The 17,121-nt window shown below is 50.5% G+C and overlaps 1 protein-coding gene across 12 annotated transcripts in view; it reads left to right on the top strand.

The window, feature by feature from the left end:
• Positions 1-16,915, top strand: part of SIL1 (SIL1 nucleotide exchange factor) — a 218,465-nt gene extending 201,550 nt beyond the window's left edge. For 9 of the 12 annotated variants that reach the window (XM_059174707.1, XM_059174704.1, XM_059174708.1 and 6 more), the window contains 3 exons: positions 12,311-12,407; positions 12,849-13,013; positions 16,388-16,915. In XM_059174707.1, the coding sequence (XP_059030690.1) occupies positions 12,311-12,407; positions 12,849-13,013; positions 16,388-16,747 (622 nt within the window). In that variant the 3' untranslated portion in view covers positions 16,748-16,915. Of the gene's footprint in view, positions 1-12,310; positions 12,408-12,848; positions 13,014-15,574; positions 16,360-16,387 lie in introns of those variants that run through there. The other 3 variants (XM_059174698.1, XM_059174702.1, XM_059174709.1) reach the window with 2 other exon arrangements.
• Positions 16,916-17,121: the final 206 nt, after the last annotated feature.

The following is a 17,121-nucleotide window of genomic DNA, read 5'->3' as shown; positions in this document are numbered from 1 at the left end:
CTTCTTCACCTGGAGTCTTAAGCCTGACTAGGGAGTCAGGAGACCCACTCCATCCTCTGTTATAGTGTGACAGAAGTGGCTAGGGGCAGGGAACCCATGCTTACCTGAGCCAGGAGAAGAACCACACAAACCTTCCCTAGCTGGGGAGGCCCTATTGATCCACCCCCACAGAGAACCAGGAACCTGGGTACTGCAATTCCTTCTCAGAGCTATAACTAATTGTTCATAAAGATCTTTCCGAATACCAATGATGCAAAATATTTGAATGGTTTACCATATTGTTCACCATATTTAAACTGTCAGAAACCTTAAATATCTGAGCAGAACCTCAGCAAACAAAGGATATTTTGGGGACTTGTTATGTATGTTGTACAGCAGAGAGATTTGTAGTCTATATGACTTCCAAATCCTGTAAACGAAGCATTTCAGTGTTGTCATTTTCAGCTATAGACCATCCCACGATTGTTGCTTTTTCTTTTGCTATTAAGAGATGGCTCTGAAATGAAACAAGATGGGATTGGGAGTGAGACAAACCATAAGTGACTCTTAATCTCACAAAACAGACTGAGGGTTGCCGAGGGGAGGGGGTTTGGGAGAAGGGGTTGGGATTATGGACATTGGGGAGGGCATGTGATTTGGTGAGTGCTGTGAAGTGTGTAAACCTGGTGATTCACAGACCTGTACCCCTGGGGATAAAAATATATGTTTATAAAAAATAAAAAAATTATAAAAAAAAAAAAAAAGAGATGGCTCTGTAAGTCAATTATTTCTCAATAAAACTGGGGGGTAGGGGGAGAAGAATGGCTCATTCATTAACATTTCTGCAGTTTGTGGCAAAAGCCAAACAGGCCCTGCTTGATTCCATTGGCTCTGATAAAGGGGAGGAGGACGTTGGAGGGAAGGGTGAGTGATTGCCCAGCACACACCTCTGAGTCCTTGAGAGCAAGATCTGGGTGAGTAAGGGAATTCCTTCCTGAGCCACCAAGGGACTATCGAGAAGTTGTATAGCCTTCAGTTGGGAACAAAGATTGGCTAGGTGATTTCCCTGCAGCCCTCTCACCCTGTGGATCTGGCCTGCTCTGGTCCCCCCCCCCCCCCAGCATCTTGGGTGACAGAGATAACCCACCAGCTGGTATAGATGACCTCAAGTAACATTCTCTCTGTGTTCTCTAATAAACTTGATAAATCTGACTGTGTGAAAAATCTCCCATATGCTTTAGTCTAAATTTTCTTCTGCTTAACCTTGTTACTCCTACCTTGCCTCTCTCAGACTGCCTGAGACAATTACTGGGAGGCATTTGTTGAATAATTAGAGGCCACAGATAATTTCTCTTTAGCTCTCAGTCTTGCATGTTACCCACCCTGTGGCCTCCCTTTAGCCAGCTCTAATTAGCTTCTTTGATCCCTTCCTCCCAATTTCTCCCTCTAGCTTGTTAATTACCTTTCTCCCCCATGAATTTTTTCTGCCCTGCCTTTGTCCATGTAGCCAGAGGAGCTGAGAATGACAACCTAGGGCCACTCAGTGGGAGGTGGTACTTCTTTGTCTCCAACCACAGGTAACCCCTCCTACTTCTGAGAAGCCTGAAGACCCAGGCTCTCCTTAGCAGAAAAGTAAAAATAGTGATTTTCATTAAATAATATAAATACTTTATGATAAAACAACTATGAATAGAATGCTTAGTATTTGCCAGGAGTTGTGCTAATCTCCTTATATATTATCATATTTCATCCCCATAACAGTCCCAAAGGATAAATACTACTAAGCCCTGTTTACAGATGTGGAAACCAAAGTCCGAAGAGGTTTTGAATAAGTTGTTCAAGTCCTACAACTTGGAAACACCAGAAAGTAGGACTTGAACCCATTTCTCTCTGGTGCCAGAGCAACTTTTATTCACTGGTTTGCTCACTGAGTTTGGGCTTTTGATGAAATAAAAGTTGAGATCATTGGCTCTTGGCCTACCCCAAAACACACAGACTAACCATGGGATAAGATGTCAGCTAGTTACCGTCAATGTAGAAGAGGCTCTCTGAATTGAGAGGCTAAAGCTGGTGCCGAAGCAAGCCAATGTGGCACTTCGGGTCTCTGTGTATCTAAGCAGCTAGAAATCTCCTTCAGTAGAAAACAAGACCCTGATAAATTCTTGATTTGCTCTAATTCTTAACTCACTTTCCTGACAGTCTCCTCTCTCAGATGATTAAGGGAACCATAAGGAAAAGGGCCTCACTGAAATTCTATTCTGAGCAACAGAAAGGATATGTTCAGTGAAGTGGCAGTGTTGGGGACCTTAGCAGGAAGGGGCCATATTTGGAGAAGCCAAGGGAAATGTAGAACTCTCTGGATTTGGGGGAAAGCAGATTGTAGAAGGTCCAGGAGCAGGTAGATAGGATGTTTGGGCAAGAGCTTCAAAAGGAGGATGACTCAGTCTGAGAAGTGAAATGTGCTCACGTTGGAGGGAAGGGTGAGTGCTGCAGGAACAAGGCAGGAGACGCCTAGAGGTCAACGTGGCCACACAGCGAGCAGTTAGAGTGGAGTTTTTTTGGTAAGAGATGAAAAAAGGTGAACAGAGAGGGTGTGAAGCTCTGACAACACTGTCAGGAATATCAGGAGGGTGTGACCTGGGATGCTAGGAACGAAGGGACCTCCCCAAGCAACGTTAAGAGTGAGAGCATGGCTGGGGGGCATCAACCCATTACTTTGGCAGATAAGTCATTGCAGCAGGTGAGGGCATCCCCATCCTCCTTCTTAGGTTTGTTTTGCTTCTCACCTCTCTTTTAAGGAGAATGGTCTTCCTGGGACAGCTGGGTGGCCCAGTCTTCTAAGTGTCCTACCCTTGGTTTTAGTTGAGGTCATGATCTTGAGGTCATGAGATCGAGCCCGTGTTGGGTACAGAGATTACTTAAATATATAAAACTTAAGAAAGGGGGGAGACCTTAAAAAAGGAGGGGAAAAAAGTGAACACACACACACATGCAACTACAACCCAGGTCAAGCAACAGAACTTTGTCAGCACCCCAGAGAGGACTCTCTCATGTTCCCTCCCAGTTTGAACTTCCTTTTCAGAAAGATTTGCCATCCTGGGAGCTTAGGTGAGTGTTACGGACATAGAAGATCTGTGCATTTCAGGAAAGCATTCAGCAGAATCTGATGATTATCTAATAAGTTAGATAGAGAAATGATGTTAAAGATGTGGACTTGTAGCTACTTGAACAGTCAGACCTAATAGATGTTTGTTTACAAATGGTCCGGTGTCTATAATAGAGTCTTGACTGGGTTGTTGTTCTAGAAATCTCATGTCAGACTCAGTCCTGTCCAGGCTGCATTCAGATTCTTACATAAGGACCTGGGGGCAGATGACACAGATCAGAGAGGGCTTAACCACCATGTTGGGCACATAACAGAATGAGGATTCCATAGTGACATGCTAAGGGGGAGGTCTTGGGTAACAAAGTGGTATTTTAAATCTTGTTATTCTTAATTTTATAAAAACCCATATTTGTTGTTTAAAAAAAGAAATCCGGGAGAAGGGGGTGGGGTTATGGACATTGGGGAGGGTATGTGCTTTGGTGAGTGCTGTGAAGTGTGTAAACCTGGCGATTCACAGACCTGTACCCCTGGGAATAAAAATATATGTTTATTAAAAAATTAAAAATTTTTTAAAAAAATAAAAAAAGAAATCCTACTGGCCAGAGACAAATACATGATGTCATACTACCCATATCCTTTGGTAACTTGGTTTTTGCCTTCTGTACTTCGGTTCAGGGCAATGTTGGAAATCCTTGGCTTATCACGTGAACAGCTTTTAGGGATTGGATCTAGGCAGGCCTAGTGTGAATCAGTTCTGCAGTACCCCTGCCAAAAACCTATATGTGACCTGAGGCATTAGTCACAGCATGATCCTGGGCCAGAGGCAGCTAGGCCCCCTGGACTAGAGGGGTTGGCCAGGCAGGAGCCCTGCAGGTAGGTTTGCCAGATTTTGAGGGGAGCTTTCTCTAGTCAGTTGGCTGCCCCTAAGCTTCAGAAGGGGTAACCTGTCAGGACAGTCAAATGACCTTCTCCACATTGAGAGGGCAGACTTGGCAGGCGAGAATTCTACCACTGAACCACCCATGCAAGAGAGGGCAGACTTGGGACCAGTGGGTATAAATAAGCTTCATGAAAGCAGATTTCAGTCCTTATCAGAAGACATTTTTCAAGCAATTAGATGAGTTTAAAACTCAAGGCAGCATAAATCGTTTGAGGAGCCCCCTACTGCTCTAGTCTTCAAATACTGGGCTGTCAATTATCAGAGGTGCTATACCAGGTAAGAGGTTGGTGATTGGGTCTAGTTATCCTAAATGTTGGTCCTCACATCAGTGCCAGGCATATTGGTAAGGATCAGGTGGAACGTTTATGAAAAATCAGGTTTTTTTTTTTTTTTTTTTTTTTTTTTAAAGATTTTATTTATTTATTTGTGAGAGAGAGAGAGTGAGAGCGAGCACAGGCAGACAGAGTGGAAGGCAGAGTCAGAGGGAGAAGCAGGCTCCCTGCAGAGCAAGGAGCCCGATATGGGACTCGATCCCAGGACGCTGGGATCATGACCTGAGCCGAAGGCAGCTGCTCAACCAACTGAGCCACCCAGGCGTCCCAAAAATCAGGTTTTTGAGCCCCATCTCCTGAGGCTTTGATTCAGTATGTATAAGATAATGGTTAGATTCTGTTAGAATTTTGAAACACTGCCCCAAGTGCTCCTTGGTGAAATGGCTGATTCTACAGCTGGTACATCTAAAGTACAGTATCTTGTGCAAGAACGTCTTAGGCCAGAAAGTCAGGAACTGCTTAGAGCATGATGAAAATAAGTAGAAAAGGCACAGAAGCCAGTATGAAAAAGGCTCTGGTGGCTATATAAGGGGGTAATTTGAGCATCAAAATAAATAATGATAGAAATGGATTATAACCCATTATAGATTAATGAAGAGTCCATGAATCCATATTGATAGAAATGAGTAAGTGAGAACATAGGAAAGCCTTTCCTTTCCCATAGACTGCCAGCACAGACGGGTAGAAGCAGTGATCAAGTTTGAATATCATTTGACAAACATCATGGTAATAATAATTTTATAAAAGGAAGAATGATCAATGAACACCAGAACTAGTGGGTGAAAGTTTGCTGAGGAACAGGCTGTTTTCATATTTCAGAATGTGTCTCTCCACAAAATATGTATTAATTTCAAAGGGCCAGATAACATCTTCATAATGGAGAAATCTGGTAGATGCCACTGTGACCAGTAATCCAAGTAAACATGGCCTTCCTGACAATCATGTGCCTCCTGACAAGATGCACCGAGAAAGACACGACATTGCTTTTTACGGTGATCCTACCAACGTGCACAACCTCAGTCTAAGCATGGGAAACCGTCAGACTCCGGAATATTCTACAACTGGCCTGTGCTCTTCAAAACTGTCTGTGGACAAAAACAGGCTAAGGAGGAAGTGTCAGGACTAGAGGATTTGAGACATGCTGCTGAGTTCATTGTGCCAAGTCCTGGATTGGACAGAAACCAAAATTACTTTATAAAAAGGATAGTTTGGGGACAGTGGATAAAATCTGAATATCTGTAGATCATAGATTGATGTTAATTTCCTCATTTTGATAACTATCCTGTGGTTCTTAAGACATACACTTGATACATTTAGAGGTAAAGAGGCAACTTACTCTCAAATGTTTCAGGAGAGAAAATAATACGTCTAAACATATATATAGAGAGAGAGAGAAAGAAAATTAAAAAGCAGATGCGGTGAACTGTTAACAATTGATGAATCTTAATGGAAGTCCTTTTACTCTTTTAACTTTTCTGTAAGTTATCTGTGTAATTTTCCTGTAATTTTTAAAGTGCCCAGTCTGAAATCGTTTGAGGGGGAATACAAATCAGTGTCCCTGGTGACTGTGATGCAGTTATGTATGGAGCTAGCAGATGTCTGTTAAGATTCCTTGGGACTACCTTCTCTGAGGCCCTGTTTCTTTTTCCAGAGCTGGGCATTTGATCTCTGTGCATGTGTGCAGAGGACCTCTTAGAGATACTCTTGTGAGCACTATCATTGTGGTGAAGTGTGTGTGCCCCACATTTGCTTACACAACTGGCTTCTGGTTGTGAACTATTTATGAATGGGTCCAGTGATGCTCCTACCCTTCCCCTGTCCTGATGGAACCTCTGAAGTGGCCCAGTGTGGTTCCCATCATCCCAGTTGTGGTATGAGCCTCATGTTATAGGCTGGTTGTTTTGGTTCTCCTGGGGGCTTCACTTTGATGTGGAAGAGTTGTATGTGGTATTTATTCTTTACCTGTTCTGTTGTTATTCAAGTTGGTAATTGTCCATCTCTTGATTGACTAATTGATTGCTTACCCCCACTTAATCCCTAGATGGCAGGCTAGTATAGATCCCCAGTGACCTGCCAATTTCAAGATTACACATCCTGCAAATCCTTGTGTTCCACAGATGATCAACGCCACACGCTAGGTCACGGGCAAGGAGAGGCCCGTAGAGAAGGAATCTTTCTTTCTGGGCAAGAAGGTGAACAGTTAACCACCACTTCATCAGGCAGGATTGCAGATGATGAAGCCTGACCACGTCCTCCCCTGAGATATGCCCCCTTTCCACACTGTGTAGATTGTTCTCAGGGAGTATTTCACAACAATGGCAGTTTTTTCCCCTCTGTTTTTAAGAGAATGAAAAAAAGAATCATTATCCTACGTAGAAATATGGTGAGGACTCCTGAGAGAGCTCATACCCCGATGCGTGGATAAGCCTTGAGTCTAGGTTGGGACTGGGACTCTGAATGACGCGAGCTCTGCTTTGGAGGGTTTCCCCTTGGTATCTACTCAGCCCCATGTAATGAGTTAACCTGACCCTTATTTTCCAATCCAGAAGTCTCTGGCTTTTCCGGGTTTTTTTCCTGTCATTTCCAGTTACTCAGATTCCCTTTTCCATCCTTGTTGTTCCACTTCACCCCAAACAGGATCTCTATGTGTTTCCTGTTCCCATGCATATGGCCCCTGATGCTAGCAGCACCTGCTCTGTGGCTCTGTGACCCTGTAGTTGCAGGGACCCTGCCCTGAAGTGGGCCTGTGCTTGGTTTAATGCTCTGCCTGCCCTTTCCATCTTGAAGTTTCTAGTTTCTAATAGTTTTTGAACACGGGCCCCACGTTTCCATTTTGCACTGGCGCTGAAAATTACATAGCTCATCCCGAGTGGCAGAGAGCGAGAAGGGCAACTCGTGGGCGGCACTCTCATGGGGCCTGTGGTGGGGCTTGGCTGTATACCCTGGGATCAGCTGAACCACCCAGACTGCCCCCCAACACTTGCTCAGCTTTGCTTAGCTGAAATATGATCTCTGACCCTTGGCAAATTGCCTACATCAGTCACCCTGACCCAAACTGTTTGGTTTCTGCACATGTAATCATTTCCATTTCTGTGATCTACCCCTCCCCCAGCCCCACCCAAGATTTGCAAAGTAGCAGCTGCTGCCATCCCTTTGCACACAGACAGCTGACTTGCCTGCTGATTGTGAACATCCCAGTAATCCAAGTGCTAATGGTATTTATTCAGTCCAGCCGGCTTAGCCCTGAACAAGGTTTAGTCTCATTTATCTCATCAGAGACAAGCTACATCCTTAATATCCTTCTGTTGACTTTGAGCACACCAGCTCCACGGATGTCGCTGAGAGGCAAACCAGGCCCCTGCCCTTTTAACGCACTCAAATCCCCAGCTGTCAGGCTCCACACCTTTCCGCCCCGCCCCCTGCATGGGCCACAGCTCCCATCCTGAGCCTGTAGCCTGGGAGGGAGATGAAGCCAGCATATATGTGCCCTGGACATCTGTGTTCCCAGGACAGCTGTGTTCTCGAGGATATGGTCTGGGCTCTTTGTAGCAAACCCACCGTAATTGTAATGTTTCCATCACATTGCATTGGCTGCATTTTGGCACTCGATACCTGTTGTATCTTTAACACAAGGTAGTATTAGTTCTGCCTCATAGGTAAGGAAACAGAAATGAAGGGACTTGCCCAAGGTCATCAACCCTTGTTCATAGGATTCCCACCAAATGTCCTCCAGGCACTGGCCCTTGTACATCCCCTAAACTCACTCAGCTTTCTGGGGCATTTCATCCCCCAAAGCACAGAGTAATGAACATTCAGAGCCCAAGGCTAAGCTGCCAGGGGAGGGAGAGGTTCTGAGAGCATGTTGGTACCTGCCCCTCCACAGTGGATTGCCTGAATGCCCAGCTTACCTATTCCCGCCTGGCTGGACTGAGTGTCATTTGGAAACTCTACCTTCATTGGAAGAACACACCTCTGCTGTGTTCCTTAGCCCCTTGATTGGGCAGGACTAAAAGACTGTTTACAGAAGGTATTGTACAGAACCCCTGACGCATGCATGGTGCCCCTCAACTCGGGAGTAGGGCCCACAGTTACATGGGCACCATACCTTCATTTAAGTTAGGAGAAAAGGCCCAGGGCTATTGAGACCACACTTGGCCACAGGCCCATGTTTAGCTGATGGTCCTGCTCTCCTCACCCAGGTTCTTTAGGACTTGGCTGCAGGTGAAAAAGTAGATTTATTGGGGCGCCTGGGTGGCTCAGTGGGTTAAGCCGCTGCCTTCGGCTCAGGTCATGATCTCAGAGTCCTGGGATCGAGTCCCGCATCGGGCTCTCTGCTCAGCGGAGAGCCTGCTTCCCTCTCTCTCTCTCTGCCTGCCTCTCCATCTACTTGTGATTTCTCTCTGTCAAATAAATAAATAAAATCTTTAAAAAAAAAAAAAGTAGATTTATTGCCTTATGAAAGTGATTTCAGTAAGTGACAAAGTATCAGGCTTTCACTTTTTCCCTTTGGTTTCTTTCTGTGTGACTTCTATTTTGTTCTACCTTAATGAGTTTCTCTCCTTAGGGATGGGGTGGGACCCGGCCACTGTTGTCATGACCCTAGGTGCTCCTGGCTTCTAGCAACCTATCTTATGGAGAAGAGGACTTCTTTTGGTCGTGACTCCATTATAGACCCAGGGCTCTGGTTGCCCAGTCCTGGGTGACCCACAGAGGCCATGGTGGTGGCAGGCTATCATGGACCAGCACCCAATCCACAAGCCCTTCCCCGTGGTTTCGGGAGTTGCCATAAGTACCCCATCAGGACCATAAGGAGTGGGAGAGGGAGCAGTGTCTCAGAGGAAGGGAGGCAGGGGTATCACTACTGGGAGGCGGGACAGAGGGATGCTGGGCAGATACAGGTGCACACTGCATAGCCACAGCCAACCTGACCTGGGAGTGCTAAGTTGTGTCTGGTTCAGAGTGTTCTACCATCTCATCTCTTGTCCCCAGGGCAACTGGGCCCTCTCTGGTGTCTGCTCGTCACCAACTTTTCATTTTACTTAGGATTTGGTATTTGCTGTGGAAGGAGGAGCAGGAGCAGATTCTGCTTGCTGGATGAGGTCTGGGTCCTGCATCACCCTTCCTAGGTCCCAGCCAGCAGACTTCAGTGCTGTCGGTAGCTTGGCCTCCTGACCTGCACCTTTTTGTCAGCTGCACCTCTTGGCCCCATTTCCATGACTTTCCAGGGTAGCTATTCATTCAATGGTCTCACCTCTCCACACACAATCATGCTGTTTCCTGAGCACCTGCCCTTCCTCCTGTCTACAAGCTGTCTTCTTCAGCCTCCTGCAGTGTCTCTTCTCCAGTGCAGACCTCCTGGATCTTCCAGCCCAGACCTTCCTGTTTTTCCTCCGGACCCTCTGCCCGCCCCCAGCCTTAGGTTCAGAGCAACTTGGTCTGGCCTCATGTTAATATCATTCATTCCCTCTGTAACTTCTAAGTAAAATCTGGTGGATGGTCTCTGTCCTGTGTGTGGATCCTGGCTTGTTCAGTGGCAGAGGGCTGGCTGAGCTTCCCCAAAGACCTGTCCTGTATGTGGGGCTGCCCGTACATCATTCCTAAGACAGACTGCTGTCTGACCCTCTGTCACTTACATCAGGGCTCCCGTGGAAAAGAAGCACCCGGGAAGCCATGGGGATTTGCCTAGATGGTACGTGCCCTCCCCTTAAGGCCCTGGTACTTTGTTTCTTGTTGGTGCTTTGGTTCCCTTAGGGGTTTGAGCCTTCTCTCCCCTCCTAACAAGCAAGACATGGGTGAGCACGGTTCTCCTCCCTCCTAACACTGCCTTGCATTGTGACAGGGCTACTCCTCTGGGTGGTGTCCAGGTGGGTCCCGGTACCCAGCATGCTCAAGTGGCTTTCCTAAGGCACCTGGCAGGTGATTCTCTCATCTCTAGGTCTTGTTCTCAGCTCCATGTGCTGTCTTTGGAGGACCTTGCCCCTGCCACCGTGTGGGCCCGTGAGCGATGGTGCTTCCTATGAGGCTGATGTGATGTTGGGTCTCACAGCCCCCCTTCCTTGGGAGGCAGCTTTTGACGTCTGTGTGAATTTCTCAACATGGTCGTCTTTTCCTAGAAAAGACCCTGCCTGTTGCGGGTGAGCATTCCTCAGGCACATGATGGCAGAGGCAATTCTAATTAGCTCACGCTTTGATGAAGCAGCTGCCTTTCTCAAGTTAGGGGGAACAGTGGGCAGGGGAGAGGCTCAGCTCCACAGCCCTCCTGCATTAGTGCCCACCTGCTTGTCTGGAGAGGAGCTGTCAGCTTCCCTTCCCCAGAGACCCTGGCCCATCTCCAGGCTGCGCCTGAGACACACTGGTGGGGTTGCCATGGGACAGGCTGGCACCCACCCTGCACATCCTTTCTGGCTGAGACGATGCAGAGGGACCCACGCACCTCCCATTTAGAGCAGGGAAACTGGCTCAGTGTGCTGAGTCTTCTTTGAAACTTGAAGCTGGTGCCTGGTAGGATCAGGCCCCATCACCATGCCACTGGGCCTGCTTTCATGGGGCGCCTGCCATGTGGCAGGCTCTCTCTTTCAAGCAGTAGTGTGCACTCTTGTCACCTGCCTCCCATTTCCTCTGGGTCTCAGACCCTGCCTCACTCTGCAGGATCACAAGGGACCCTTGCCAAAGTTGGGGGTTAAGAGGAACAGGTGCTCTTTCAGTCTCCAGGGAGCTGGTGGCCTGGCTTAGGTGAAGGAGCCAGAGCCAAGAAGAGACTCAGTGCCCTTTGTGGGCTGTCTATGCAAGTGTGGCAGCCACTCTGTGACCTCTGGTCTGGCCTCTCCTCTTCCTTCTGGCCTCAGGGTTTTAGGAGCCTGCCACATTTCTTCTCTGAGGCCTCCTAAGTGTCTGGCAAGGGAGCCTTGACCTCCCTCGAATGCCTAACCACCCAGGTCCCTGTACTTGACACTTCTCCCTAACTGATCACTAATTTGATCTTGGAAAGCAAGAGGTTCCCAGTCTTATCTCCTCCCGGGCACCCTGCCCTGTGGAGGCCTCACTGGCAGGGCCCCTATGCTTTCTTCCAGGAGAGTTATGCCTGAATGTTTGAACCTCCTTGCTCTTTTGCCAGCCCAGAATGGGGAGAGGAGCTGGAGAGGCAGCTCTGGGTTTTGAGTGTTACAGTGTTGCTGTGTGTGGGTTGGTTTAGTCCTGGTTGTGCACACATGTTGATTCATTCTGGCCCTCTTTTCCTGGGCCCCATAACAGAGGCTATATGCTGAGTACTGATAACATGGGGGCAATCCCAGCAGCTACTCTCACAGTGGGGAGGCATCTGGGTTGGTCTTGTTTTAGGCTCTGCTCAGGTTCAGAGGCTCCCTGGCTCTCATTCGTTCTTGCGGTCTTTTTCCCCCACAAACATTGACTATATGTTGTCTATGTACTCCAGCCAGAAGAGAAAAGAGGAGTGGGTCCCAGCACATGGCCAAGAGGAGCTCATAATCAGAGAACAGACCTGTCAGTAACTGCCCCCAGTGTATGATTGCTTGGGGTGATGGAGGGAGGAAGACCCAATGTAGGCCTGGGGACTGTGAAGGAAGGCTTTCGTGGAAGGGACACTGAGTAGCACCTTTAGCATCGGGAGATCTTAAAGGGGTGTAGGTGATTTCCCTTCCCAGATCACTCCAGCCCAATGTTTGCTGGGTAGTAGGATGTTGTGGGAGCCGTTGGTCTGTGATTTTGGCCATAGGCTTTGGTACCCAGGTCGATGTATAGTCATTCACCTATTCAGCCAGCTAAGTTCTAGCTTGTCCCAAGGGGGAATGCTCCTTTGGGCATCTTAGTTTTCCCCAAGGGATGGCTGGTACATTATCACCCCCAAACCACCAAGATCCCTGGGCTGTGCACAGTGATGTGTCCCCAGCTTGGTGAGGAGGTATTGTGTCATGCTGCCCTGTACTTTCCCTCCAGCAACCCAAAGGTTCAAGTAGAGGCCATTGAGGGGGGAGCCCTACAGAAGCTGCTGGTCATCCTGGCTACGGAACAGCCTCTCCCTGCAAAGAAGAAGGTATGTATCTGCTCCCTCCCTGCTGCCCAGCCCCTAGCACATCCGCAGAGCCTGAGAGACAAGGGTCCCTTTTTTGGCTGTGCGTGTCACCCTTGGGGACCTGAGTGCTCACCCATCCACTGGGTGGCATAGGGGGAGAGGTCCCACTCACCTCAAGCAGCATGACAGCTTGCTGAGGCATCTGGAGGCCTCAGTTCAGCTCCCATCATAGTCTGGGATACCACTCTCTGGCTTCTTGTGTTGTGGTCTCTCTGCCTAGGGGGCGATGTTAAAGGTGTCTCACCCCTCTTCCAGCTTTCACCAAACTGTGTTCTGGGGTATAGCTGGACCTGAGAGGGACGAAAAGAATGGAGGCTGGGCTGGGGTCGTCGGGGCACTTCTGGCTGCGTTTACTGGGCCCTGGAACAGGCTGAGCAGCATGTGGCCCATCACCCTCTGCAGGTCCTGTTTGCGCTGTGCTCCCTACTGCGACACTTCCCCTATGCCCAGCAGCAGTTCCTGAAACTGGGGGGCCTGCAGGTGCTGCGGAGCCTGGTGCAGGCAAAGGGTACAGAGATGCTGGCTGTGCGTGTGGTCACTCTGCTTTATGACCTGGTCACTGAAAAGGTGAGTGCCCAGACCTGGGGTGCCTCCGGGTCACTTTGCTTTGTTTTGCTTCTAGCCTTTTGGCCCTGGCCTCTTCCATGCTACCTTCCATCCTCCTAACAGTGATTCGGAGAAAACGTGCCAGACTGTGCTGGGTAGACCTAGAGGCTGTGGAGGCCCCTCCTTGGGATCCTGAACCCAGAATTTCTGAGGGAGGGTGTCCCATGGGATGTGACAGCTAAACTGAAACCTGAGGGCTGGTGAGGAGGGGGGAAGGGGCCGGGGTGCCAGGGATGAGGGTGTGCCAGAAATGGCCAGGATCGGCCCTTCATGGAATGACAGGTCATTTGGTTAAAGCCTAGGGTGGTGCAATAGGAAGCAAGGAGGATGGAGCAGCTGTGTCGGGGAGCCCTCGAAGCAGCCAGAACGACAATTAGCCAGAGCCTGGAAAGAGGCTGAATCTTTAGATTCTAGAAATGGGATCTTTGGATTTTTAAGTTTAGATTTTTAGATTTTGATCTTTAGATTCTAGAAACATGCAGGTTCCTCCTCTGGGAGCTTTGACCCTGGGCAAGGGCTTGGCCACCCTCGAGGGGCTCAGGGACCCTGTTGTTGCCACCTGGCAGGAGACTTGGTGTCCAACCCACTTTGGTCTTTGTGAGCCTGAAAAGTGTCTTAATTAAGAACAGAGTGCAGCCAGCCGGGCCTGGATTCTGAATGCAGCGGCTGCAGAGTGCAATAGCAGAGATCTCAGCTCGCTTTCTGGCCACGCTTTCCCTAGAACAGCCAACTGGAGCAGGCTGGGCAGCCCCAGAGCCACCGCAGAGTCTCGGAGGAGGAGAGGCCCAGGCCTGCCTCCCTGCTCCTGCCTCACATTGAGGGTGGGAGTGTCTGGAAGTTGCTGTTGTGAGTGCGTGGACTCTCTGGTGCTCCCTGTGTCTCCAGGCCTGGCTTGTCCTTCATTCTCTCCTGCTCTCCCCCTCTCTCCCTCTTTTTCTCCCCCTCTCTCTCTTTCCCTTCTTTCTCGTTCTTTCTCTCTCTCCAAGCTGCAGAAACCCAGAACAGCAGGCAGCCATGTGGTGCTCACATCCAATTAATAAGGCCTGGGCACAGTTGACTTCCTGGCAACAGGCCAGCAAGCCTGGAGAAAGACCTGTGTGTTGGCTTGGCGTTTCCCGGGAGAAACTGACCTCTTCCCTCTGCTGAATTCGGTATCTCTTTGCCACCCCTAGTCCTGGCATGGCAGGCACCATGGCATTGGCATGTCCCCAGAGAGCTGCCCAAGTCAGCCAGCCCTCAGGGCTCACCTTGAGGCTTGGGGTGCTGAGAACACTGGTGTTTCTCTGTGGAAAGTACTGGGCTAGCTGTCCCTCTGCAGGCGGGGAGGACAGTGGAGGAGTTTCTGCCGCCGGTGAGCGTAGGACAGGTGTCAGCCGAACTGTGTTTGAGGCAGCTGGGGCTTCTCTTTTCTTGTAGTTCCCCGGAAAGAATGAAAACCAATTAACCCTGGGTCTGGGTCTGGAGCTGCGTGAGATGGCAGCGTGTCAGGTTGCCGTTGGAGGTGCCCCACGGCTTGAGGGTGTTGTGGGAAGGGGGCAGCTGCTTGGCAGAATTCCCGTGGGGAGTGCGCCCACCTCTCACGGTCCCTGTCCTCCTGGTGCTTTGGGGCAGACTTTATTGACAGTAGCACCTGGAGCATGTGGGCTGCAGAGGCCTGCTGTTGGGGGACTCTGACCTGTTTGGGCAAGTCAGGGGAGGCAGTGAGATCTGAGGGGTGAGTTAGTCAGGGAGTTGGAGTTAGGTGGGAGTGCACCTCCTAGCTGCACCTTAAGGGCTCTGGGGGACAGTTTGTGTGACAGGTGCATGAGTTAGGGCGTATGTGGGGATGAGGCCCTGCACAGGTTGGGGTGGACCCTGCAGGGCCTTTAAGTCCTTGGGAAGGGATTTAGTTATGAACATCAGAAATGCTCAGTTGTACAGGGTGTAGGGCTGGACAAGTCTACTGTCAGCTGGCTGGAGGTGGTCGTGAGTGGGAGGCAGGGGGCTGACAGGTGCTGTGAGCGGCAGTGGACGTGGGGCAGAGACCAAGGGCGGTGGGGCCTTGAATGTTCCAGGTGCAGCTGGGGTATGTGGGGTAGCTTAGGAAAGGACTGTCAGAGCCCTCTCATCCTTTTCTGGGCCAGGATGCTGATCCCTGCCCCTCCCTGCTTCCTCCACCAGCCCCAATGGACCTCAAGGCCATCCGGTGGTGCTCTGTGGTCCCTGCTCTTTGCCTGGGCTTTCCTCTTGTCTTCCCTGTCCTTGGCATACCTTGTTCTCCCCTGGAATAAGGGCAGAGCTTCCTCTTCCATCTTGTAGGTACACTTAGTACAGCCAGTAGCGCATGTCTCCACCCTCTCCCTGCTCATCCTCCACCTCTGACATTCGAGAGAAGCTGGTCACTCACATTTCAGGTGTGTCCTACCCCTGTAGCCTGGCAGGCATGGCTCCCACTGTATTGTGCTGGCGGGGCTGGGTTTCTGTACTTTAGAGCCACTGGCCAAGCTTGTGACTTTCTGCCCAAACTTGTCTCAACTCCCCAGGCCCTTGGCATAAAGGCCACACACAGCCGGGACTCAGCCAGACCCTCACGCCCCCTGGGCCAGAACAGCCTCACATTCTACACACAGGAAGGGGGCCTCAGCCTACTGTTGTGACCCGCCCGTGTGTGGACCCTCCACCCTTGTCCACTTGGACAACTCCCACATAGCCCTCCAAACTCAGGGAAGTGCCATCCTGTTCTCTTGGCTGTGCCCTCTGTCCTCTGAGTGAGTGAATCGTGTGGAGGTGAGGCTGCCACTGCCACGGACGGAGGTGTAGATGGTGTGACTCAACTTGAGAGCTGAGCACCCATTGCTAGGTGTGCTGTGTGCTGGGCACTGGCCGTGTGTGGTCCTGAAGGGGGCACATCATCACATAAGAGATGATGCCGGGCCCGTCCAAGGCTGTTCGGCTGTCAGTGGCGGAGCAAGAATTCAAACCCAGACTGCTGGCATCCACCGGGCACTGCTGAATTGCAGTCATTGTGCTCCTCAGGGATTACTCCGTTAATTTCTCTTCTCCTGCTAGACCCTGAGCTCCTCAAGGGCAGGGACCATGTCTCCGTCTAGGTTTCTCCGGCATACTGCACAGTTGTTTTTGATGAATGGATGGAGGGACAGACAGATGGACCTATGGGTGGATGGGTGGGGGAACCTGATTGAAGCTGTGAATCCAGCTGGCCCTCTCCCATGTTGGGCCTTTGAGGCCCAGAAGGAAGAGCGGGTGGACGGATGATGAGCCACATGCTTTCCCATGACTGCTCTCTGTGTGTTCTCTCCCCCAACCCCGTCCCGGGTGCCTGGCCATGCGGACAGCAGAAGTTTGCTGAGGAGGAGGCCGAGCTGACCCAGGAGACGTCCCCAGAGAAGCTGCAGCAGTACCGCCAGGTGCCCCTCCTGCCAGGCCTGCGGGAGCAGGGCTGGTGCGAGATCATCGCACACCTCCTGGCCCTCCCTGAGCATGATGCCCGAGAAAAGGTGCTGCAGACGCTGGGCGCCCTCCTGGCCACCTGCCGGGACCGCTACTACCAGGACCCCCAGCTCAACAGGACGCTGGTCAGCCTGCAGGCTGAGTACCAGGCTCTGGCCGCCCTGGAGCTCCAGGACGGCGAGGATGAGAGCTACTTCCGGGAACTGCTGGGCTCCATCAACAGCTTGCTGAAGGAACTGAGATGAGGCAGCTCCCTGCCACTGGGACTGGACTGGGACATTAGTGAGGCTGACGGACACCAGCTTGGGTGGGCTCCTCAGGGGACAGTAGCCAGGGGGGAGGACTTCCCTACTGGGGCCAGGGCATCATCTGGGCAGTGCCGGCTTGACCATTAAATGGAGGCATGAGGGCCATTGTCTGTTGTGTGTCTCTGCAGACCGGACACAGTCCTGTGGTTGAGGGACTGTCTAGGAGCCCCCAGGTCACTGGGTAGATAGGCACCCCAGAGGCCCCTGATGACACGGTGGATGGTCGGCCTGGGGCATCCAGTAATAGGCCCTATGGGAAGGGTCTGGGCTCAGGAGTTGGAAAGCCCTGGCTGGGACCTTGCTCTTCCCCA

This window comes from Mustela lutreola, chromosome 5, assembly GCF_030435805.1.
Source record: "Mustela lutreola isolate mMusLut2 chromosome 5, mMusLut2.pri, whole genome shotgun sequence".
In the NCBI taxonomy this organism is placed as follows: domain Eukaryota; kingdom Metazoa; phylum Chordata; class Mammalia; order Carnivora; family Mustelidae; genus Mustela; species Mustela lutreola.
This window is presented reverse-complemented; position numbering and strand designations above follow the sequence as displayed.